At 40.8% G+C, this 26,227-nt stretch overlaps 1 protein-coding gene across 1 annotated transcript in view; it reads left to right on the plus strand.

The window, feature by feature from the left end:
• Positions 1-26,227, plus strand: part of SEPTIN9 (septin 9) — a 186,904-nt gene that overhangs the window by 71,004 nt on the left and 89,673 nt on the right. The window contains exon 2 of the mRNA XM_070937510.1: positions 13,179-13,820. Within this exon, the coding sequence (XP_070793611.1) occupies positions 13,179-13,820 (642 nt within the window). The remainder of the gene's footprint in view (positions 1-13,178; positions 13,821-26,227) is intronic.

Genomic DNA, 26,227 nt, shown 5'->3' on the forward strand with positions numbered 1-26,227 from the left:
AAGCACGAAGGGGCGAAAAAAAGGATAAAAAGTAGAGCTACTTAGTCTTGATTTGATCTCAAAAGTCCTTACATGGAATCATGAGCTTTTGTTTTGCTGAATTGTTATGACTCAGTTTTCTGCAGTAATTATATTTTCACTGTCAGAGATCAGTGCTTGGCTCTTAGAATAGATTATGTGAGGGGCTGGGGATCTGATTAAAAGGCTGCTCCCAATATACAGATGGCGTCAACCACTATCACTGAAAACTCTGGAAGCTAATCTATCTTTTTTTAAAATTACTTTTTTTTTTGTCCCTGGAATTAAAAAGAAAGGAGAATCAGTCAGAAAATATGGAAGTATCACAGTGGCATGTGACAGCCCTATAAAAATCTTTAAATGGGACAGGATAAATTTCACAATATAAGCTTCTTTTGGAAGCATGCAAAATATTTTAAGGTCTTACTTTCTTTGCTTTTTTGATTCCTTTGAGGTTCATGAAAGGGGGGTGGTGCTGGCCTCTTTAGTCACATATTCCATTGTAACTGAATTTATTTTGTAGTTCTAAAAGTCCGTTGTGTGTCTGGCAGAGAACTGCCTGACAAGCTGGTGAGAGAGATTTCGGAAGAGTTATAGTAGTTTAGGATCAAATGGTATCTTGGGGGATTTCTGCTTTAGCTCATTGCCTAAAAATATTAAAGGTCTGGGCTTGGGTCTTCCCTAGCCTGGAGTCTTCAAAATACATGATGACACAGAAGTGGGTTTCAGCAGGTTCTGACCAGTTCTGGAGAACCAGTAGCAGAAATTTTAAGTAGTTCAGAGAACCAGTAAATCCACCTCTGACTGGCCCCACCCCCATCTATTCTCTGCCTCCCGAAACCCAGCTGATCAGGAGGAAATGGGGATTTTGCACTAACCTTCCTCTGCCACGCCCACCAAGCCACGGCCACAGAACCGGTAGTAAACATTTTTGAATCCCACCACTGCTCCACTTCCAGAATTCACTGTGGCTGAGAAACACTGAAAACAAACAATACTTTAGGGGTTAGTTCAGGGGTGTCAAACTTGCAGCTCGCAGGCTGGATGTGTCACACACTGGCCACGCCCATTGGTTTAGCAAAGGGGAAACAGTTGCAAAAAGTCATGTGACGACAACATATCATCACGAGTTTGACACCCCCTGGGCTAGTTGCTTGTCTTTTGTTTGATTTGCTTGTGCTCCTCCTCCTGATAGTGTATCTCCCCAGGTACTTGCAAACCTTACACACTCAGCTGGCCCGTGTTCCTAGGTGCCATTCCCGGTTTTAGTCAGCTGAAAAGGGGCTCTATCGGGGTCAGCCACCTTTATAGAAAAATTATTTCTTGGAAAATTACCCAGGAAAATTAATACTTGGATAAACATGAGATAACAAAAGACATATCTGCCTGACATTACATATGCCTTTCCTGCTAAGCTTGCAAGTTTCCCAGATGTTGCAATCAACATTAAGAGTAGTATGTCAAGGTACTTCTTTTATCTCATTGCAAGGTCAAGATTCATGAAGTGGGTGCCTTCCGAGTGCTTTCCCTGCCTGCCCAGTCTTGTTTTTATAATGTTCTGTCTTTCTAACATCCCCGTAGTTTTAAGGTATGAGGAGAAATGCAGCAAGAATCCTATGCAAATAGGTGATTTTCTTTAAAAAATAATGGCTCTGACTTTCCTTGTAATCTCTTGAATTCACTATGTGAAAATTGAAAGCGGGGGAGTGAAAGGACAGTGGGAGGAATGACTCTTTTTCCCATCACTGCTCCTGTTAGAGCTCTCTGCCCCTCACACTGCTTGTATTTGTTGAACTTTGCTTGCTGGCAGTGGGTCCCCCTTGTCCTACTGACCTTTCCTTTCCCTTGCAGCTGGGGGAACGGCACTGGTGATTGGTCAGCCATTTGCTGTCACTTTCCTCCTCCCCATCCTTTCTGGAGCAAAGAGAACTGTGGTTGGTTTCCTATCAAGTTGCTGCTGTTACCGAGAATGATCTAAAAGTGTGTTTATCAAGCTGTCATTGTGGGGGAAATGTTTATATTTTAATGCTGCTATGATCAAGCTGTCTTGGGAATGCATAACTTCATCAGGATTTCCCCTGGAGAAGCAGTAGCCAGAAGAGTTCTGTGTAAATCTAGGGATTTGAGGGACTGCAGTTCATATTCCTTTGCTGTGTATCTGTTGCAAAAGACTTTCCAATCTGGAGTCCTCTAAATGAATTGGAATTCTATTGAAATGCAAGTATCTGTGGCCAGTATAGTCTGTACTATACACTATAGTGACTGATGAGCGGAATAAGTTCCTATATGGTTCAGATTTTCTTTTTCCAGATTGTGATAAAAATTGTCATTCTTCTTATATTAGTTTACCTTTGGATATGTATCCCTAAGCCAGGGGTGTCAAACTCGTAGACCGTGGGCCGAATGCGTCATGTGCTGGCCCTGCCCTGCCTGGTTTAGTGAAGGGGAAAAAAGTCCTTATACGTCACTGAGATGAAGCAAGTTTGACACCCGTGCCCTAAGGCAATGCACAGGTATAGTATAGGTCCATGACGGCAAACTTATGGCACACGTGCCACAGGTGGCACGCAGAGTCATGTCACCTGGCATGCCAGCTCAGCTCCGGCGTGCACGTGCACGCCGGCCAGCTGATTTTCGGGCCTTCTGGGCCCACCAGAAGTAGGGAAACAGGCTGTTTCCTGCCTCCGGAGGGCCTGGGGGTGGTGGGGAAGGCCCGTTTTTCTTTCTCACCTGGCTCCAGATCCTCTCTATGCATCTAGGGAGGGTGAAAACAGCCTTCCTCACCCGCTCAGAGGCCCTCCGGAGGCCTGAAATGGCCCGTTTTCCAATTTTTGGTTGGACAGGAAGTGACTTTTTTGCTGTCCCCAGCCTCCAGAGCCTCTCTAGGAGTCCTAGTGGACAGTCACTTAAATATTAGCCAGTAATATACTGCAGCTGCCAAAAAAGCCAACATAGTTCTAGGCTGCATTAACAAAGGGATAGAATCAAGATCATGTGAAAGATTAATATCACTTTATAATGCCTTGGTAAGGCCACACTTGGAATACTGCATCCAGCTTTGGTCACCACAGTGTAAAAAAGTTGTTGAGTAGAAAGAGTAAAGGGAAGTGCAACAAAGATGATTAGGGGACTGGAGGCTAAAACATATAAAAAACGGTTGCTGGAACTGGGTATGTCTAGTCTTATGAAAAGAAGGACTAGGGGTGCAATGATAGCAGTGTTCTGATATCAAGGGTTGCCACAAAGAAGAGGGAGTCAACCTATTCTCCAAAGCACCTGAAGGCAAGACAAAAAGCAATGGATGGAAACTAAGGAGAGAAGCAACAGAGAACTAAGGAGAAATTTCCTAACAGAACAATTAACCAGTGCAACAACTTGCCTTCAGAAGTTGTGAATGTTTTTAAGAAGAGATTGGACAATTATTGGTTTGAAGTGGTGTAGGGTTTCCTGCCTAAGCAGAGGGTTGGACTAGAAGACCTCCAAGGTCCCTTCCAACTTTGTTATTCTAATATTTTGTTAATATTCTAAAGGTTATAAAATGATAGGCTTTACTTAATGAGTTTAATGGTTGAACAAAAATTCTTAGGTCTAACTGATAGGAGTGACTATCAAATAGGGACTTTCGTATCTTCTGTGTAGCTGATCATTGTAATAAGTAATAGAATTGCTGACTGGAGCATATATTTGTGGAAGTAGGTACCATCACATCCTTGAATTAGCTCTCTCCACTGAAGCAGACAATTGCATGGAAAAGTTTCGTCTTTGACTCAGACTTTATCTGATCAGCAAGATCCTATAAGCTGTCATGCATCTCTGTGTATTTTGGTGGTCCGTTAGTTTAAACTATTATTCCACATTTCTGGACTGCTCCTCAGTTTCTCTTCCTCCCTGTTCCCATGGCTCCCCCTCCCTGGCTTAAATTTTGGCCCATGATGCATCTCAGGCAGCTGCCTACAGTCCTGCCCTTGACTTACTGTACAAAATCCTTGGGAATCATTCTCAGTGTTATCTCATGAATGCAAAACAATCCAAAATGTAAAAAAAAAAAAATTCTTGCAGATGAAGCAGGGGATGTTCTCTTATTCAGATTATGCATATTTTACATTTTGTAGGAAGTAAATCCCCGTTCCTCCATTTTTATCACTGATTTCCTGTAGTAACTTCCTTGCATATGGTTTCTGTATCATTTGAGTGGGCTTTTTACAAACTTAACTTCTTTTGTTCTCTGTGGATTTTAGCCAGAGCTGTTCTTGCAATGAAGTTAATAAAGAGACTGATATTAAGTTTTATTTGATCCAGCTTGAACAGATGGAAGGACTCTCTTGGGAAGGCTTACAGAAAAGTGTTGTAACACAGACAGGAAATATTTGAAACTAATTTAAATGTGAAGGTGGGTTTATTTTTGGTCATGATTACCTTGAGTATCAGATACTTCAACTGCAAGCTAGAAGAGAGAGAAACTTGCCTCAAAGATTATGCATCCTGTGAAAAAAGGGAAGGCTTTGTCTGGATTTCAGTCGATATTTGAATCAAAGTTTCATTTGCCCATATCTCTTTTATATGGATATGAGACCTTTGTTTTGGTGCACGTGTCTTCTCCTAGTCAAATACATCGCCGTTTAGGCATCATTGAAATGTGTGTGTATGTTGGAGGAGAAAGCGATCTATATAGTATGATCAAATGCAACTTTCCCCCACCCACATGATTTGGGGATTTAGAGAACTGGAATTGGAAAGCACTAGGTTGAAGAAAACTGATCTAATGTGTATCAAAGGTGCTTTTATAAAAGGCAACTGGACTGTTTTTCCCTTGAAGAAATAGAAGAAAACGTTTTGCTTCTCATTCAAGAAGCTTCATCAGTTGGGATGGTGGGGAGGATGGAAGGATAGGTACCGACAGCGTCTATGGAGATTCTCAGTCATCCAGGTCATGGTTGTCCCAAAGTTGATTTTTTTCAAAAGGCAACAGGACTTTGTTTTTTGACTTGAAGACATGTTGCTTCTCATCCAAGAAAAGCTTCTTCAGAACTGAAGAAGGTTCTTGAATAAGAAGCTAAATGTCTTAAGCCAAAAAGCAAAGTCCAATTGCCTTTTGAAAAAAAGCACCTTTGGGACAATAGGTACTGACAGTTGAGACTGGATGGTGGGGGGATGGAAGTTCTGACAGAATGTTGATGTAATGTGTACTTACAGTACATCAACATGTATTTAACTCTGCTTGAAAGAAGGCAAGGTGTTTGATAAAAAGTTCTGGATATTGACCTAGGAAATACTTTTTACTTCCACGTGTCTATATTAAAATATATCATGAAAAAGTTATGCTGTCCCAATATAAGATTAAACTGAAATAATTCAGTGTGTACTTTTTTTTAAAAAAAATACATTTTTTAAAAGAAAAGATGAAATTGAAATATTCCAGTGGGTATTTTTTAAAATAAACATAACTTCATTTAAACTTTCCCTAGGCTCCTGTCTTGTTTTCCTAATTAGAATCCCCCTTTTTCAAGATAGTGTCCAATAAACTTTGACAATGGTTTGGTATTTACTGATGGAAAATATAACTTTAAGGTTGGAAATGCATAGAAGCTTGTTTGTTACTATGCATGACTAAATAAAAGCCATAACTTTGAAGAAGCAGCTTTTTGTTTTGTTTCTGTTGTAAATGGACAAAGCTTGGGAGAAAGAAGACAAGCTTGTGGTGTAAGATGTTAAATAATCTTCTTTAAGCTTTCAGGAATGATTTTTTCATATACAGGCACATTTTGAGATGCCTTCCTTCAAGGGAGGCAAAGCTAATAATTAAGTCAAGATTGCTCAGTTTGCTAATCAGCAGTAGACATTCAATAATTATAAAAATATTTTAAGATTGAAGCAGTTAGAAAGCTTGCCTTTGTATTTGTGGTTGAATCATGTTGTATTCTTATACATAATTATATGGGAGTAAAGTCAATTGAACTCAGCTGAGTCTATTTATGAGTGGATATTTATAGGATTGTACTGCAAAAGAGGCTAGTTCATTCATCAACTTGAAATAGTTTGCAAAGATTCTGTGTTGATTTATTCATTCCACATATTATTGTTGAAGTGGCTTTTGCAGACAAACAAACTTGAGGTATATTGGCTTATTTGTAGTTTTAAATCTCTTGAAAGGCAATACAGCAGGCTGCCTCTGACCACATATGTTTGTTTTTTGCCCTTTGACAATGTTTATAGGACTTTCTTTTTGCCTTGGTTTAGAGATAGTTGTTCAAATTGTTCCTGCTTCACACCAAAGTGGTTATGCAGATCAAATGTTATTGAACTTGAGCTCCCACCAGATTTAAACCACCATGGTCTAAAGTGAGGGATGCTGGGAATCAAACCACATCTGAAGAGCCATATATTGCCAACACCTAATCTATAGCAACCAGCAAATTCTATCTTTAGCCATGCTAAGAAATAAAAAGAAAACCCGGGAAGATTTTCATTAGTCTCTTTTCAAACACAAAATGTAACTCTTTTAAGATACATTTTGCTCTTTAAGGCAAATGGTTGTGGGAGGTAGGGAATAGGCTTAAAATGGCATAATATACTTTTTTAAAAAATCACATCATCATAGTTCTGATTGTATTTATATCCATCCCCCTTCTTTTTTGTTCCATTCAATCATGTCCCTGAAATTTTCTAGGCAATGTTTTCAAAAGTAATTTGCCATTGCCTCCTTTCTAGGGCTGAGGGAAAGGTGACAGACATATCTAAACACCTTACTCCTACTATTTTCCACACAACAACAATCCTATGAGATGGTTTGGGCTGAGAGAAAATGACTGGCCCAAGGTCATCTAGTTGGTTTTGTGCCTAAGGTAGGATTAGAACTCACAGTCACCCAATTGATGCCTTAACCATAACACCAAACTGATTCTCATTTACCCCTATTAATATAGTATAACTGCTTTAAAGTTAAAAATAGTGGAAGTCCTGTTCACCTATCACCTCTTATTATTGGGCCTTTTTCAGGTTCTGGGTGGCCTACGGGTTAAATATATTTCTCATGTGTGGAGACAAGATCAGTCCTCCCCACCAGTGGTGGGTTTCAAAAACTTTTACTACCGGTTCTGTGGATGTGGCTTGGTGGGCATGGCATGGCATGGCATGGCATGGCTTGGTAGGCGTGGCAGGGGAAGGATACTGTAAAATCTCCATTTCCACCCCTCTCCAAGGGAAGGATACTGTAAAATCTCCATTCCCTCCCCAATCCAGGGGCAGGTTACTGCAAAATCCCCATTTCCTCCTGATCTCGGGAGGCAGATAATAGATGCGGGTGGGACTCAGGAGGAAGATAATAGATGCGGGTGGGGCCAGTCAGAGGTGGTATTTACCGGTTCTCTGAACTACTCAAAATTTCCGCTACCGGTTCTCCAGAACTGGTCAGAACCTGTTGAATACCACCTCTGCTTCCTACCATCCCTTTTAAAGTGGCTCTGTTGTCCTTGATTTGAAAAATCAAGAACAAATTTTCTATCATGGTGGCCTCAGACTCAAATGGGATAGAAGGTTGTTTTGTTCTGCAGAGTGGACATTTCCTATCCCAAGGTCAAACACAGATACAGTGTTTTGGGTCACACAATATTTACCTTTCTTTGACTCAGGACATATTAGGTAATTTCTAATGCCTTAGTCTCAATTTCGGTTACTAAATTCTCAATTTAGATTACTAGTTCTTATAATATATATTCTTCATTCAGTCATCTTTACTGAACTATCTTAAATGAAAATAAGATAACAGCAGGTGAAAATATGATCAGGGCAAAAGAAGCCTACATTTAGCAGATATAGAAAATTGGGGAAAAAAGGAAAAACTTGCTCAAGAGGCTAAGGTATCCCTAAGCTAAATTTGATTTTTTTTTCCCCTGAAGTTTTAGTTGGGATTTGTCTTTTCACACTACTGTCAGAAAAATATTTATCTGCATTCTATCTCCCCAAACTGAAGAAAACAATATAATGAACAGAGATTAAAAAGTCTTTAGAAAACAACTTCCTGTCTTCTTTCAAACCAAAGTTTATTATGTGTTCTCTAACCTCCTTTGTGGTCTGCCTGAACCTAGAAGTTGAGCACGCACCATAAATGTATATGTCTGCTGTTTATGCTTGCTAAGATGCAGATGTTATCAGGACACTAATGAAGGCATTATGCATGGTGAAATCAGTTCTGTGGGAGCAAGACAAAGATCACAATCACTATGGACTGGTAGACGGTGTTGCATCTGCATTGCAGGATTTAACTTAAAGAACTGTAGATCTCAAGGAAATGTGTTCAAGCAGAACTTTTTTTGTGATGACTGAGGCATGTTCTGGGTTGAAAAGTCAAGGTCTTTGTGATCTTCTGAAGTTGTACATTCTGCACTAGACCTTACATCGTCTGCAGCTTGTTTCACACATTTTTTTCTCCTTCTTCTGTTCAGCCTCTCATTTACTCAACTCTTCAGACCATTGGCCTTCTCTCATCATTTTCCCCATCTTCTGTTTCCATTTGGAAGAATGTGACATTTCTAGGGGTCTCTAGGTTCTGCAGCTGTCTTTCCAAATCTGGCATCTTCCAGGTGTCTTCCCAACCCTCCCGATAATTTGGGGAATCTGCTGACAAAGCTATTCTTTCTTGAGACTCCACCCACAACCACAAACCACACTTGTATGTTATTCTTCCCCTCCTGAAATCTATGTTCAGATTACATTTCAAAATTAACTGGAAGAACTCGTATTGATTTGGAAGGTTAGGTTAGTTAACCCTTACTCTGTAAGAGTATGCAATACCATTTTGTTTCATTACCTTGTTTGTTTGCTGCTTGTCCTTGGAGTTCTTTTGAGTTTATTGCTCAGTGCTTTTGAAATTTTTGTTACTCATGGTACTGTTGTCTTCATTTGATAGCAATAAAGATCTGATGTTTTCTGAGTGCTAGTTTTAACAGAGCAGACGTTTAACCTCTTTCAAAAGATAATGTATCTCATTACCTAACAAATGCACTACAGCATGTAAACAGCTATTTATCTTAATTGGTGGTAATGCAGAAAGCAGGAAGGTTAAGTATAATGTTGCAAGCCCACTGTGATGTTTGCAGGCTGCAGTGATTGTGCTGCTGGTGCCAGCAACACGCCACTGAAATTTTAGAATAACAGTCTTGCTGTCAGTATACCAGATGTGGTCTTGCATGCTAAGCATTTCAGCCTTCCTGAAACAATCTTCAGACCTTCAAGTGCTGTGAAATGATATAAAATTGATTGTAATAGCAAGGTAATTCATAATTAAACAGAACCCAAGTAAAATAATTAGAGCAGCAATGTGTTGCCTACATCCAGTTTTTTCCCCCTACCCTATACACATACCAATATTAAAAGGGTATTGTGGTAGATGCATGATCACACTGGGCTGTACTTGCTTCTCTGTACATGTCAACATATATTTGGCCCCACAGATGTTGCTCAAATATAACTTCCAGTAGTCTCAGCCAACATGACAATGCTCTTGAGGTGATCCAGTTATATATCTAACATATTTTTCAGTGTATAATATACACTTCGCCCCCCCCCCCAAATGTGGGTGGAAATGTCTGTGCATCTTATAGAGCAAATGATGCCGAAGCGGGAATTCCCACTGCCTGGGAACAGCCAGAAATGGGGCACATGGAGGCCGAAAATGGGGTGCGCAGAGGCAGCGATAGGCGGCAGCGGCAATGGGCGATGGAATTTCTGCTGCCTATCCCTGCCACCTGGAACAGGATGAAAATGAGGTGCATGGAGGCTGAAAATGGGGTGCATGGAGATGGTGATAGGTGGTAGCAGTGATGAGCAGCGACGGAGGCGATGGCGATCCCTGCAACCTGGAACAGCTGATAGGCAATATTCCGGGAGGCAGATCCAACCACCAATCAGCTGCTTTCCCCATTCACTAGATCAGGTAGTTTCAGTTTATTTAGGCTGCAAAACCTTAAAGAATGGGATTTTTTGTCCCAGAAGAGACAAAACTCGAATGACAGAAAATTAGCAAAAAGATGAAATGCATGATTATTGTAATTTGTGGAAATATATATATATTGTTTGTATTTTACAAAAAAGATGCCTCACTTAGTGTCCCAGAAGGTTCTCAATTTATGACAAATATTAAAAAGTACAGTTTTTATTATAAATACAAAAGGTTTCCAATGTCCATAAATTAAAAGTTGCCTTTCACAATTACCTGGGAGTTTAATGTTTTAACCAAAGTAATCATTCTCAAATGACTAGGAAGTAATTTTGACCTTTTCCTTAGGGGGAAAAAATCTATATATGCCCCTGACTATGAATTTTGAGCAAACTCTTCTGTTGCCCATGGTCTGTCATGGTCTGTTGTGTTTTGAGAATTCGAGAATGCCTGTTTTAGCTGTAGATATGATTACTTGTATGGATTTTATTGTCTATTCCCAAGTAATGTCTTGCAACATGGGCACTGTCCAATAGGTCATCTTGTACTGTGTCTTTGGTGTTTCATAAAGTTTAGAATGAGGATTTTGTAAATGATTAATTTTCTATGTGGTAGAAACCACACTCTAAGGCATACCAAAATGTTTTCTTAGTTTGAGCACTACTGAAATTTGTGTTGTGTGGAAAGCTCAACTGACCTAATAAATAAATGCTTCCCTTTGCTGTTTTTGTAATAAAACCTAAAAGGGCTAAGTACAAGCAAGAGGCTGACAGTGCAGTTTTTGAAACATGCCAAGTAGTCAATGAATCTAAGCCATGTGTCTGGCCGACTCACTCTTGGGAGTTGGACAAATTGATGTGTCAGACTTGTGCCTGATGCTGTCTACGTTTTATAGATGTTGATCTTGAGCTATTTTTCTAGTCAATGTCCTACAATTATTTTCATCATTTGACTGGAAAACTTTGAGGCTTCTGTTGTTTTGGAAGGCATCCAATATTTTGGTGGGACTATATTTATTTATTTATTTTAATAATGTAATATGGCCACCCATCTCACAATGGTGACTGTGGGTTTTGTGCAAGGATTAAAACAACAGCTTTGAGCAATGACCCATGACACCCAAGATATACATACATCCCAAGCATAAAACCACATCAGCAACAGAGCTTGCCTAACATCCTGGCCCAAATGCCTAAGGAAACATCGGGTATTCAGAACTTGAAAGGTTAACAGGGTCAGGGCAGGATCATCTGGCTTTCTGACAGGATGCTGTTCCATAGGACAGGTGCTGCCATAGTGAAGGCACAACTCCGGGGTCCAACAAGGTGATGGTATTTGATAAAAGGGGACTGGAGCCTATTAGATCTGGTGGGGCAAGTAGAAATAATGGGAGAAAGGCAGTCACCCAGATAGCTCACTATATGCCATGTAGAGCTCTATAGGTGACAAGACAATAAGTAGCACCAAGAATTGTATTTGGAAGCCTACTGGAGCAGCTTGGAGCAGTGTGTTATATGAGTATGTGAAACTCCCAAAACTCCCTGTGCTGCTGCATTCTGGATCAGCTTCAGCTTCCAAATGTTCTTCAATAGAAGTCCCATATTCAGTGCATTACTAATGGGAGATGATTAAGATGTGAGTTGTCATGTGCAAAGCCAAAACCAGGGGAGGGGTGCAGGACTTACAACCACAGCCACTTAATCTTAGTAGGGTTGAACCAGAATTCTCCTCTATCCAGACCCTCATAGCCTCCAGGCATTAGGAAAGAACTTCAGTGGCATCCTCAGTGAGCCCAGTCTAGAGAAGCACTGTTGGTTTATCATCAGCACAATAGTGACAATGCACCCCATCCTCGCAGATGACTTTACTGAGCAGTTTCATGTAGATATTATATAGGTGTAGTGAGAAAGCAGAAGCTGGAGTTTCTCCACAAAGCATGAGTCTCAGGTTCAAGTCCCCCCCCGCCATCAACACACACTAACATCAATTTGAAATAGCCATGAATAAAACAAGAGAACCATAACAATACAGTAGCCCCAATTCCCACTTTCCTTGGCTGGGCCAGAAGAATACCATGAACAATGATATTGACCACCACCAAGACATCAAGGAGGATGCAGTCAGTGCCTGACCCTGAGCCCACCAGAGATCCTCAATAAGTACAGTCAATGATTTCACAGTACTATAGCAGCCCTGAATCGTAACTGGAAAGGCCCCAGATAATCTGTTTCTTCTAGGGCCAAGGTGGAAGGTGGATGAAAATTGTCCAGATTCCTTGGTCCACCAACAATCTCTTAAGAAGAGGGCAGACAACAGTCTCCCACAGTGGTTGGTGTCTGGACCCAACCATTTGTCACCTCCCAGGAAACCTTTTTTTTTTTTTAATTTGATTTATATGCCGCCCTTCTCCGGAGACTCAGGGCGGCTTACAGTGCGTTAAGCACCTTAAGTCAGCCGGGAGGAGAGGAATTAAAATACAGGTGGCTGAACTCACCGGGAACTCTGCTCATTTCATCAGAATGAATACCTTCAATCTCTTCCCGGATAACTGTCTCAGACAATTCCAAAAGATCTGTTCATCCAGATTCCAACTCCAAACAAAATTGAGTGACTTTATCCACTAGATGCCTTGAAGAGTCTTTCTGTGGCCCTTCTTATCCACTTTGTAGATATAATAAGGATTGAGAAATAAGAAATCTCACTTATTGCCACAAGACAATCTTTAAGAAAGGCTATAACCTATGTTTGGTGAGTTTCACTTGGTGTTTACCTCCAAAGGCATTCTAGGTGTCTTTTATGCCATGATATAAATGTAATGAGTTGGGTGCAAGAAGAAATCCCAAAGTAAATGTAACTAAGATTTTCAAAAAGATGAAGGGACTTTACAGCATGTGGTATACATTTTTATATAGAATCTAGAAATCTTGTGAGACTCCATGGCCTCTTTCAGACTGCCAAGAAGAGTAAGGTATTCCTTATTTTTTCAACTATTTTTGGGAAGGCTTGAAAATCAGATTAAGTTTCCCAACACTTCAGCACAAATTCCCTAAAGATCCAAAGACTCAGCAAGTCATCCCCCCCACCTTTCTTAAGTATTTGAATTAACAAAAGGGATATCACCCAATATGAGGGATATCATCCAATGTTGATATATAATTTACAACTTGAGGACAGTAACTATGTAATTCTGATAGTAGTCTTTAAATTCCATTTTTATATCTTTCAGCTTTGAAGAGATCCTTTGAAGTTGAAGAAGTAGATCAGCCTTCAAATTCTTCTACTCCACAAAGGCGGGCACCCAATCCTCTTGCAAGGTCCACAGTGTCCAGTTCCACACAGAAATTCCAAGATCTTGGGGCCAGGAATTCAGAGACTCCTTCCAGACATGGGGAGTCTCCCAAGTCCTCTTTAAGGAGAGTTGATATTTCTGGGCCAAAACATCCTGAACCAGTGTCCAGAAGAACAGAAATCTCCATTGACATATCATCAAAGCAAGTGGAAAATTCCACCTCAGGAGCATCAAGATTTGGCCTCAAGAGAACAGATGTGTTGGGACACAAGCCTCTTGAGACTCCTCCCAGAAGGACTGAGATCAGTATAAGTAAGCCCCAGGACCAAGCTCTTCGCAGAATGGAAGTCCCCTCAAAGATCCCTGAACCAACCCAGCGCAGAGTTGAACCCACTAGTCCATCTTTGCCTGATGTTGCTACCAAACGTGTGGAAATCCAGGTAACAAAATCTTCTGAGGCCCCAGTGCCACCGATCAGGCAGACTGAAAATGTGGAGCATTTTTCAACCAATCAGCATCTGCCACCAGAACCAAAGATACAGCCAGCAGTGACTGAACTACCACACAAAGGCCAAGAAGGTAAGCAGATGATCTCGTTTTAGCTCTTTGTCCTTGTCTTCCTTTCAGAGATCTTTTGCCAGTCCCCAGGATTATAATCAGTTACTATTCTAAAGAAAAAAAGAGAAAAAAAATTAACATATTGATTCATGAGTATTATTTCAGTTATAGCACAGCTTTATTTTATTTATTTAACTTACATCTCTCCTTTTGTACAGGGCCATGATGGCAAACCTATGGCATGCGTGCCAGAGGTGGCACGGAGGGTGCGCCATCGCCACAGGTCAGATCTCTGGGTGTTTCTTTTGTGAGCTTCTGTTTCCCTGCAAACGATAAAACAGAAGCTCACGAAAGATAATAATAATAATAATAATAATTTTATTTCTATACCGCCCTTCTCCCGAAGGACTCAGGGCGGTGTACAGCCTATTTAAAAACACAAACAAAACAATGATATAAAATTTAAAATAATTAAATAAATGGCTCAAATTTAAAACCCCAATAAATTTAAATACCCCAATTTAAAACTATTGTATTGATAGTCCGGCCTGGCGGAACAACAGGGTCTTCAAAGCGCAGCGAAACACCCGGAGGTCAGATATCTTACGAATTTCCGGGGGCAGTTCATTCCACAGGGCTGGGGCTCCCACAGAGAAGGCCCTCCCCCTGGGCGTCGCCAGCCGACATAACTTGGCTGACGGCACCCTGAGGAGACCCTCTCTGTGGGAACGAACTGGTCGGTGGGAGGCTATTGGTGGCAGAAGATGGTCTCGGAGGTACCCGGGTCCTATGCCATGGAGCGCTTTAAAGGTGGTAACCAACACCTTGAATCGCACCCGGAAGACCACCGGGAGCCAGTGCAGCTCGCGCAGGAGGGGTGTCACATGGGCATAACGGGTTGCGCCCATAACCACCCGCGCGGCCGCATTCTGGACCAGTTGGAGCTTCCGAGTGCTCTTCAAGGGGAGCCCCATGTAGAGAGCATTACAATAGTCCAACCGGGAAGTAACAAGGGCATGAGTGACCGTGCGCAGGGCGTCCCGATCCAGAAAGGGCTGCAACTGGCGAATCAGGCGAACCTGATAAAAGGCCCCCCTGGCCACGGCCGTCATATGCTCTTCTAAAGACAGCCGTGCATCCAGGAGGACACCCAGATTGCGAGCCCTCTCCGTGGGGGGCAAAGATTCACCCCCAATAGTCAGCGATGGCACCTGCTGACTATATCGGGGCGCCGGGAGCCACAGCCACTCGGTCTTGGAGGGGTTGAGTCTGAGCCTGTTCCTCCCCATCCAGGCCCGCACGGCCTCCAGGCAGCGGGACATCACATCAAGGGCATCGTTGGGGTGGTCTGGGGTGGAGATGTACAGCTGGGTATCGTCAGCGTACAGATGACACTTCACTCCAAAACCACGGATGATCTCACCCAGCGGCTTCACATAAATGTTGAACAGGAGGGGCGAGAGGACCGACCCTTGCGGCACTCCCCATGCGAGACGCCTCGAGGTCGACCTCTGCCCCCCTGCCAACACGAACTGCGAGCGGTCGGAGAGGAAGGAGGAGAACCACCGCAAAACGGTGCCCCCTATTCCTAACCCCCTCAACCGCTGCAGCATGATACCATGGTCGATGGTATCAAAAGCCGCTGAGAGATCTAATAGGACTAGGACAGAGGAGCAACCCCTGTCCCGAGCCCTCCAGAGATCATCCACCAACGCGACCAATGCCGTTTCTGTGCTGTACCCCTGCCTGAAGCCCGACTGGTACGGGTCTAGATAGATAGCTTCATCCAGGTGCCGGGGAAGTTGTCGTGCCACCACGCTCTCAACAACCTTCGCCACAAAACGAAGGTTGGAGACTGGACGATAGTTGGCTAATTCAGCCGGGTCCAGGGAAGGCTTCTTGAGGAGGGGCCTCACTACCGCCTCTTTCAAGGCAGCAGGAAAGGCACCCTCACCCAAAGAAGCACCTATAATCCCCTGGAGCCAGCCTCGTGTAACCTCCCGGGAGGCCAGTACCAACCAGGAGGGACACGGGTCCAATAAACACGTGGCGGCACTAATCTTACCCAGAACCCTGTCCACATCCTCGGGAGTCACAGGATCAAACTCCTAAAGATCTTACTTCTTGCCACACTGCCAGTGCTGGGATGCCCTGCCTCCCGCCGGCCAGCATGTCCGGGCATGTTTGCACGCATGTCCACGCAGGCACACATTTCAGTTTGGGCATGTGTGTGCACAGTTTGGGCACTCAAAGTCTAAAAGGTTCGCCATCACTGGTACAGGAGCTCAAGGTAGAAACACATAAAGGGCTACCGTATAGTGGGCTGAGAAAGAGGGATCTGCCCAAAGTAACCTAAGGGAGCATCTGCGGTTGAGAGTGGAATAAAACCTCTATCTTCTCACTTCAAGTCAAACACCTTAACATTCTACTACATTGGCTTTTATTATTTGTCTGGATTATTTTTTTTATTTTCTTGGGGTAGCAATAAGATTTTGATTACCAATATTTTAAAGTAATAATCACTATTATTGCTTTATATTAATTGTGAGATGCAATTGTGTTCATATTTATTTTAGGTTATTGTGGATTAGTTGTGTCTTTCTGAAATGGCATTGGATTTCTATGTTGGTTTTTCTTTTTTGCAATTAAAGAAATCTGAATTTTATGATTTATAATGGACAAAACAGACACATTACATTAATTGGATTTGAGTTCATTGCTAGCAAAGTAAATCATTGGATCTTTCCATTTTAAAAAAAAATCCATAAGCTAGATACATTTTATGTGAACAGTATAGTTTCTAGTGGTTATATGACAGTAGCATTACCCAAACTGTGACTGCATTTCTTGAGCCTTGTACTATATGGCCCCATACAGACAACTCAAACAGAAAACGTTCAGAATTGCAACCAAGTTGCATTTACGGATCCAAAATAGACTGTATAATGAATGCCCAGGATTAGTGCTCAATGCAAGAATGTGTGTTACCTTTGGAGTAGAGTTCTTCTTCAAAGAGCTGTTATGTCCAGAAAGAAAAGGGTTGTGGGGCTAAATTTGCAGATCTTTAATCCAGACCCAATTGTAATAGCATGATTATTTGTTTATGATTTGCAGATACATTAGTTGGCCTTAAGAAAGATGTTAGCATGGTGTGGTTTTTGGTTTTTTATTCTTTAACACACCCACATAGCTACCTACACTTTTTGAAAGATTTCCATTACAGTTGTCCAGCTTGTTTTGACTAGTAAGTCAGAATTCTAAAATCAACCACAATTGTATATAATTAGTATTATGAATAATTATCTTAACCGTGTTGGCACTTTATTTGGTGCCAGCCATGAGGCTGAGATCTTGCCTGACTTTCAGATGGCAGTTCAGAGACAACTTTGCAGTTTAACAGGATGAGAACATTTCTGGCATGGCATTTGCCGTGTTTTGACCTTCCAGAGAGAGGATTTCATAGATGCTCTTAATTTTTTTTCTTTTCTTTTTCTTTTTTTGTAGTGTTGCAAACACACTATGAAGGAATGCAGTCAATCAAACATTGTGATGTGCATATGCTCTGCATTGTGTTCCCTTTTTATGATGCTTTGGTATGCAGAACTATTTTATAGTAACAAACAACTCAAATAAAAAAACATTCTGTTTAAGAAGATCCAGAGCTTTCTGGTCTCTTGCAGCTGAAGAGTAATGGTTTTACTGCAGACAAAAGCAACTTTTAGGTAGTTGGACTATACTTAATTTGCCCAAGAGGGATAAGTGTTCAAAAGGTGAATTCTGCAACTTGGGAATAGGAGCTTTGTTAAGATTTGGGGAGTTTTCCTTTGTTCTTTCAATGGTTTTAAGTCTACCTTTATTTTCGCATGTTGTATCTTAAAATAATAATAACAACAACAACAACAACCTTTATTGTCATTGTACATATATACAATGAAATTGATTTAGCCTCTACTGGTGCAATCCATAACAAAATACAAAAGAACATGAACAATATAGAAAATGGACCTTATACAAGCAATTGGGGAGAAATCAGTCATATCTTTCCATGTGTGCATGGAGTGATTGTAGTTGTATTTAGGAGTCTGACGGCCCATGGATAAAAGCTGTTTTTAAACCTGTTTGTCCAGCTGGCTATACTTCTGTGTCTTCTGCCTGATGGTAAAAGTGAGAAAAGACACTGACCAGGATGTGAATTGTCCAGGGGTGGGTTTCTACCAGTTCACCCCGGTTCAGGTGAACCGGTAGTGGTGGCGGCGGGAGACTCCACCCACCTAGACGTCACCAAAAATGCCCTGTGCATGCGCAGAATCTTCTGCACATGCACAGAAGTGCCGCACACTTGCAAAGCGCATACTCGCGTGCTACCAATAGCAAACCAATTTGAATACCACCACTGGAATTATCCCTAAGTATTCTATAAAATAATAGAAAAACATGTTGATTTTTATATTGCCATAGTAAGATGACACAGAGCAGGGTTTTGGTGTCACAAAAAAGGAGATGCAGTGTTAGGACTATTTGTTTGCAGTCCTAGATGGAAGCGTATTTTATTTATTCTATATTTTATATTTACTTCCTTGTTGTACCGTTGTTCTTTCTCCATGTCACTCAGTTTATATGAATTCAATCTCCTACTCTCCTCTTGAAAATTTCGTATTTTTTTTTCTACAAGACCCTCTTTAATGCTTCAAGGCCCAAAATAGCACTTCTATTTTTTTAGGTTTGCAAATATTTTAGTTGGACCTAATAAAAAAGGTGCCATAGTGTCATTTTTAGTTTTTTTGTTTCTAATATAGAGAACTTTCCTTGAGTCCCAGGTCACTGATTCTCTTTTCTACCTTCTTCTGCTAACAAGGTCCTACTTTCCCCTTTCTTACATGTAGTGAGGTATTGAGAAGGATTCCTACCCTTAGTATATATGTGTGTGATTCTGCTTCTCTGCATGGGTCTGATCAGTGCCTAAAAAAAGGAAATTGTGAAAAGGAATAGATTCAAATTACTAGAAAGCTGCTCTTTTGTGGAAAAATATTATGTATAGTGTTTCCATTTTTTTTAGTTATGAAAAAGAATAGATAAGAGGGATCAAGAAAGCTGTATATAAACTTATGCATGGTATGGATAGTTTAACTTCCTCAATTATAGTATTGAAACTTAGTCCTTTGTTGAAGTGAAATATAGGATTGATGTGGAAGAATCATATAAAATATAATAAAACAATGGACAGTGAGTGGCAGTTTAGAAGGTTTTTAGAGGAGTCAAAGTCATATGACTCTATCAATGGCAAATGGTTTTCATGGCTGCTTAGTACGTTCAGAGTAACCTCTGGTATACCAGTGGCTAGGTAGTAACAGTAGAAATAGAAGTAGAAAAGTGAGTTATCCATTTGTAAGTTTTCTGAGTGAATTAAATCAGGCATTCTGTTGTCATTAGCTTGATCAAGCAAAGTCCATCTTATGTTTTCATACTCCAAGTTTCATTGCTACATGTTCTAGGCCAGGCTGGAGCTTTTAAGTAAGATATTAAAACGTGATAGAAACAGCTCTTCTACTCTGTTCCATCCAGTTATTTCTTTGCTTTATTGAATGATATTCCTAGCACTCAAGACAGCTTTATAAAATGTCCGCCTGTTGTCTCATATCGTCCTAACATCTTGGGATACAAAAAAATGAAACTGCACGGTGCTAAATATCCATTTTATTTCTTGTATACAAAATAGTTTAGAATTGTGGCTAGCTTGATTTAGCAGTACTTAGGGCTCCTTTGCAGCAACTGTTCACTATAGCTCATAAACATCCAGTTTTGGAGGACATGTCCTCATGATTCAAGCTTTGCCTCATTCCCCAGCTAAGTGCGGAGGCAATCTAAATTTGTCCTTAGCTGTTCCAGTTCTAAAATAGTGCTTTCTCTCTTGGGAAGAAGGCAATTTTGTTTTGTTACTCTAGTTCCATTTTGCAATCTTAATGGGATCTTTCCAGGTGCTTTGAATTGTTGCCATGATGCCAGTATTGCCATTCTTTTGCAACATTTGCCAGTTTGGATTATTTGAGAGTGGCTATTAGTGACAAGAGGTCTGCCAGTTTCATCCTCTAGCCTCAGGAACAGAAAGACCAGCAAAACTGTCTACTAGAAGACTGTAAAGTAGTCCAGCTGAAAGGTTGGTGGGATGGAAGATAACTGGGATGAAGTGAGAAGATGGTTCTTCAAATATTCTGTGAAGCTTCTTTTTGCTTCCTCTCACATTCTCGGCCCCACCAACCTGGGTGATATTTGGTCACCGGCCTATATGTCTTCTAGCAAACTGGGAGATCATTATTTAGAAATGGCCTAAGTGATAGGTTGCCATCACAGAACATTTCCACCCTGGTTACCTGTCATTTGAAAGCTGGCTAAAATCCCAGGCATCCACCCACCTTCACCCAAGACAGCACCACATATTTTAAGGCATGTAAGAGGGTGTGATTCTTTCCACTGATTGCTGGTGTTGAGTGGGAATGGAAAAGCCAGGGGAATCATTGCCCTTAAATTGTTCTGCGGTAGAGCTGTAAGTACAAAACTTATTACCGAGATGAATTAAAGATAAACCTTTGGGCACTGAAAGATTATGCTGGCATATTTCTTTTTGCCAAATTGAGGACTGGAGGAAAGCACAAATAATACAGGCATGACAAAAACCCTAGAAAGAATGGCTTATTACCAACTTTCAGTTTTTGGTTGTGACTGTTGAATTCTCATAGCTCATGAACTTTTTTCATCGCTGATATACTGGAATTGGAGATGTCTATGGAAATTCTCAGTCATCCAGGTCATGGTTGTCGCAAAGATGCTTCTTCAGGAGGCAACTGGACTTTCTTGTTTTTCTTTGAAGACATTTTACTTCTCATCCAAGAAGCTTCTTTAGCTCTGACTGGATGGTGGGGAATGGAAGGATTTATATTCCTTGGAAACATATATAATAATATATAGAATATAAAGTCTATATAATAATATGTAGCATATAAAGTCTGCAAGGAATATAAATCCTTCCATTTATCACCACCCAGTCAGAGCTGAAGAAGGTTCTTGGATGAGAAGTGAAACGTCTTCAAAGAAAAACAAGAAAATCTAGTTGCCTCCTGAAAAAGCACCTTTGAAATTGGAGATGTGTAATAAATCAGTGCGATAACACAGAATTCTTCAAAACAAACCATACTAAAGCACAGACTGGAAGGATTCTATACCGTTGTTTACAATTAAGAAGATGTCCGTCCATTTAAATTGGAAAGGCAAAACATGTGTTTCATCCATGCTTCCATTCACAGAATAGGCATCACGATATTGCTTTTCTATCCTCAGCCTTTTTAGCAGCTGAGCATAAGAAGAATTACTAGGAAGATTTATGAAAGGAATAATTTTTCAAAGGATATGGATATTATTTTAGATAGAGCTTTGAAAGTGATCTTATATCTCCACCGGCTGAGCTAAGATTCTAACAAGGTAGATGATGAAAAGGTTAAAATGCATTGAAATTGTTTTCACAGGAATAGCAAGCTGGAGTCAGAAAAAAACAAAGCTTTGAAACTTGTAAAACTAAGACATGAATACCCTATTTATCTATTTCTTTCAGTTAGTAAGAAGAGGAGATCCTTAGTGGGACATTAAAATAAAGTAAAATAAAATGACCTTGATTGGCCAATTTATACCTGTTAGGTCGCATAGAGATGAAAGCAGCTGAATAACAAATAAATAAATATCAAAGTTAAATCAGAGCAGAAAGGAGATGAGGAGAAGCATTTTCTTGGCATAAAAAGGACCTTTTAAGCTAACATTTTAGAAAAGGATGCAAATATGTTGTTTACCAATTTATCTCTGACTACAAAGCTTTGTCCATTAATGGAACTTTTTTGTTCCTTTGTAGTGACATTTTATTATTTATTTGATTTATAGAGTTTCCTATCTGTAAGAGTGGCTTACACAATTAAAACGTAAACAGTACTAAACATAATTAACTATAAAACAGCTATATAAACAAAAACATTAAAAGCAATTGAACAATGAAAAGCCATACAGTACAGTACGATCACCAGGAAAGCACAGCCATCAAGAACAGTATAGCCCTTTTATGGGCTCTACACCCCTCTCTGATCCCCAGGCCAGATGGCAAAACCAGGTCTTCAGGTCCTTCTGGAAGGCCATCAAGGTGGGGGACCCCATGCCATGTAGGGCCTTATAGTTTATCACTCAAAGCTTTGCAAAGGCCCTCCTAGCCACAATTGCTTCCTGCTCTTTTGAGTAGGACTCATGAATCCAGAATGAATCCCAGATTGTGCACTGGGTCTGGGGAAGTTCAACTTCATCCAGAACCATAGATGACAAATTCTTAGATCCAGGTGGTTCCAAAACTCAAAGCCACTCAGTCTTGTCAGAATTGAGCTTGGTATTCTCCATCCAACCCCCTTCTGTTTCAACATACCAAGACATGGCAGCATCAATAAGGCAGAGATATAGCTGGATATCATCAGCATACTAATGATAGCTTACTCTATGGCTATGGAGATCTTATCCAGCACCTTCATGTAGATTTTAAACAGGACCATTACCAAGGTCTGAAACCCAACTGAAAGGAGTCCAGATAATCTGCTTCATTCTGAACCCTCTGAAGCTGTTACACAATCATCTTGTCAACCATCTTCCCTAAAAAGGGAAGACTTTGCCTTTGTCATCATCTAAGTGTCTGTATAGCAACATCATATTATCACAACTGTGTAATCACAATTGATGATTTGTCAGATTATCAAAGAAAAAGTAGAAGAAACAAACAGGAAAGGATGCAATTGTTCACATGATACTTTACTTTGGAGCCAAACAGCCACAAAGAGATGCAAAGTTAAGGGAGTGGGTTTTTAACCCCCCACCCCCACTTCTGAGTTTAAAAAAATGATTCAGGAGACCATTTAGTTCATCTCTGTTTACAAATTAACGAACTGCATGGAGACATAATTAATTTAATCTGAGGCAAACCATCAACTTAAGTTACCACCAGGGTTGATATAGCATCATTGCTCATTCAGGACTCAAGATAGACCCTGAATGCTAGAGTTGGTAACAGCTGCTTGAAGATGGAGAGATGTTGATTTAAAACCAACTCTGGCATCCTGGGACAGCTGCTGAGTATAAGACTTGAACAATGAAAGCAGCTGTCTGTTGGGAGATTTAAAGCAGGAGACAGCCACATTCAGTGCAATCAATAACACAGTGGTCTTTCACTTCCAATGAAGTCTTGTATATAAAAACAAAAAACAAAATAGATATGAAAGATTCTTATAGCACCCCTTTATCTGCCTTCCTCTGCTCAAATTTACAATCCCTACAAAAGAAAAGTGTTATTTTCCTCTAGCAGCCTTTTCTACCTTGGTGCCTTCCACATAAATGTCTTGAGCAGTGGTGGAATTCAAATTTTTTTATAACCAGTTCTGTGGGCGTGGCTTTGTGGGTGTGGCAAGGGAAGAATGCTTCAAAATCCTCATTCCCTCCCCACTGCTGGGGGAAGGATATTGCAAAATCTCCATTCCCTCCCACTCTGGGGCCAGCCAAAAGTGGTATTTGCCACTTCTCTGAACTACTCAAAATTTCTGCTACTGGTTCTCTAGAACCTATCAGAACCTGCTGAATTTCATCCCTGGTCTTGAGGCTGAAACTCTCTGAACTCCGTGCCTTCAGCCTCAACCAATTTAATGAGTACCAGCTTGAGTGGAAAGGCACTGATGTTAGCTTAGTTCCAATATCCTCACCTCTTTCCCTCATCTTCTTCCCATCTAACTCCCATCTGGTTAAGTTTTGGAGCAATTCCTTAATTACATGGACCACAGTTTATTGGAGCCAAATATTCAACCTTAATTAAGCCCTTGGTTTTAGCCGTTAGAACCAGGGGTGGGTTCTACTTACCTTTACTACTGGTTCACAACGGGATCATGCTTGCTTCGCTTGCATGTGCGCCTTGCTTCTGCGCACGCGCAGATCGCCGATGATGACATCCAGGGAAGTGGGCGGGGCCTCCTGCCTGTTTTACTACCAGTTCTTGCGAACCGGTCCAAACTAGGGGCAACCCACCACTGGTTAGAACCCTCATTTTCAGTTAGGTAAGTGTCAGTATTGTAGTCACAGCCCTTCAAGGTTTAGAATTATAGAACTGTAGAGCTGTAAGGGACCTTGGATGTCTTCTAGTCCAAAGCAGGAGTCCTTATACCATCCCGGACAAATGGTGGTCCAACTTCTTTCATGAAAATTGGAGAACTGGAGCACCCATAACTCTTGGGAGGCAAGTTGTTCCATTGATTCATCATTCTTACTCCCGGGAAATTCCTCCTGATTTCCAGGTTGGATCTCTCTCTGATGTGCTTCCATCCATTGCTTTTTGTCTTGCCCTCAAGTGTTATGGAGAATAAATTAATATCCTCTACCCTGTGATAGCTCTTCAAGTATTGGAAGACTGTTATCATGTCTCCCCTTTACAATTTCTTTACAGTTTACAATTTCTGGAACTGATGGCTGTGATTAGAGAAAAGACCTTGGCCAAATTTAATAGCAGCTGGATACCCCTTTTTTTGTGCAAAACAGAAAAATAAAATAAAATAATGACATATGGATGTGATTACTAGTAATATTTGTAGATTATTTTTAAAAATGCATGCTAAGCTGTAATTGTAGAACAAGAGTTAAACTTAAGTTTTATTTATAGCTGCTGTAAAAAGTCAGAAGTCATTTTTGTGCATATTTTTTTATTTTATTGGATCTCCATTTTTCCTCTATTCTTACTTTCTAATCTCCCTCCTAGCTACTAATTTCTTCTTAGTTTTTTTTAACCTTTATTTTAAAAACTTAATAAAGTTATATATTAAAAAATAGATTTATAATTTCCTTTCAAAATATTACAAATTCCTACTGGTAAGATACCCTTTCATTTACATCTATCTTATTTCTAATAGCTAAAAGCCTAGAACAGGAGTGTCAAACTCGATTTCATTGAGGGCCGCATCAGGGCTGTGTTTGACCTTGGGGGAGGGGAGGCTGGGGTGTGTGCCCAGGGTGGGTGTGGCCAGTTTGATATCACTCATCTCGGGGGCATCTATGGTTGCCCGAGTGCTTTGCCAGTGAAAACAGGCTCCCGGGCTCCATTTTCAGCTCTGACAGCCTCATGCAACCCTCTGCCAGTGAAAACAGAGCTCGGGAGGGTCTCCTCAAGCTCTTTTTTTCGCTGGCAGAGGCATTGCAGGCTGGTCCTTCACTGTTTTCAGGGTGGCTGCATGGGCCAGATCTAAACATCCTGTGGGCCGGATTCGGCCCCCAAGCCTTGACTTTGACACCCCTGCCCTAGAAGATAGGCTCAAGATCCAGATGGATCTTGACAGACTTGAACACTGGGTCTATCTAACAATGAAATTCAATGTAGGAGAAAAGTAAAGTCCTACACTTAGACAAAAAAAACCCCAAAAGTACACATATAGACTGAGTAAAACCAGGCTTAATAGCAGTAATTGTGAGAGGGATCTTGGAGTCTTAGCTGGACAACCAGCTAAATATGAGCCAGCAGTGTGCAGTGGCAGCCAAAAAAGCCAATGGAATCCTAAATTGCATTAACAGAGGGATACAATCAAGATCAAGTGAGGTACTAATACCACTGTATAAAGCCTTAATAAGACCACACCTAGAGTACTGCATCCAGTTTTGGTCATCGCACTATAAAAAAGATGTTGAGACTCTAAAAATAGTGCAGAGAAGAGCAACCAGGATGATTAGGGGACTGGAGACTAAAACATATGAAGAACGGTTACATGAACTGGGCATGGCTAGTCTAGTGAAGAGAAGGACCAGGGGAGACATGATAACAGTGTTCCAATATTTGAGGGGCTCCCAGAGAGAGTCGAGCTATTTTCCAAAGCACCTGAAGGCCAGACAAGGAATAATGGATGGAAACTGATCAAGGAGAGATTTAACCTGGAAATAAGGAGAAAGTTTCTGACAGTGAGAACAATCAACGAATGGAACAGCTTGCCTTCGGAAGTTGTGGGAGCTTCATCACTTGAGACTTGCAAGAAGAGATTGGACTGCCATTTGTCAGAAATGGTGTAGGGTCTCCTGTTTGAGTGTGGGGTTGGACTAGGTGACCTACAAGGTCCCTTCCAACTCTGTTAATGTGTAATCTGTAATTTCCATCATAACATGGAAATGGAGTAGTTTAATATGGATTTTAATTAGATTAGAATTTTGCTTTGGAAGGTTACACAAAGGTGTGCCTGGATAAGGAGGTAATGACTTGCTTACCTGGAAAATATAAAATCCAATCATAAGCTACTGATATTTGTGTCCCATTGTGATTAAAATATACATGCAACTTTTATGACAGAGTAGAAACAAATTTTTTTAAAAAAAACCTATAAACAATTGAAAAAAAC

The sequence above is a fragment of the Pituophis catenifer genome, unplaced genomic scaffold (genome assembly GCF_029215685.1).
Source record: "Pituophis catenifer annectens isolate HBS135680 unplaced genomic scaffold, rPitCat1.0.hap2 SCAF_2, whole genome shotgun sequence".
Classification (NCBI taxonomy): domain Eukaryota; kingdom Metazoa; phylum Chordata; class Lepidosauria; order Squamata; family Colubridae; genus Pituophis; species Pituophis catenifer.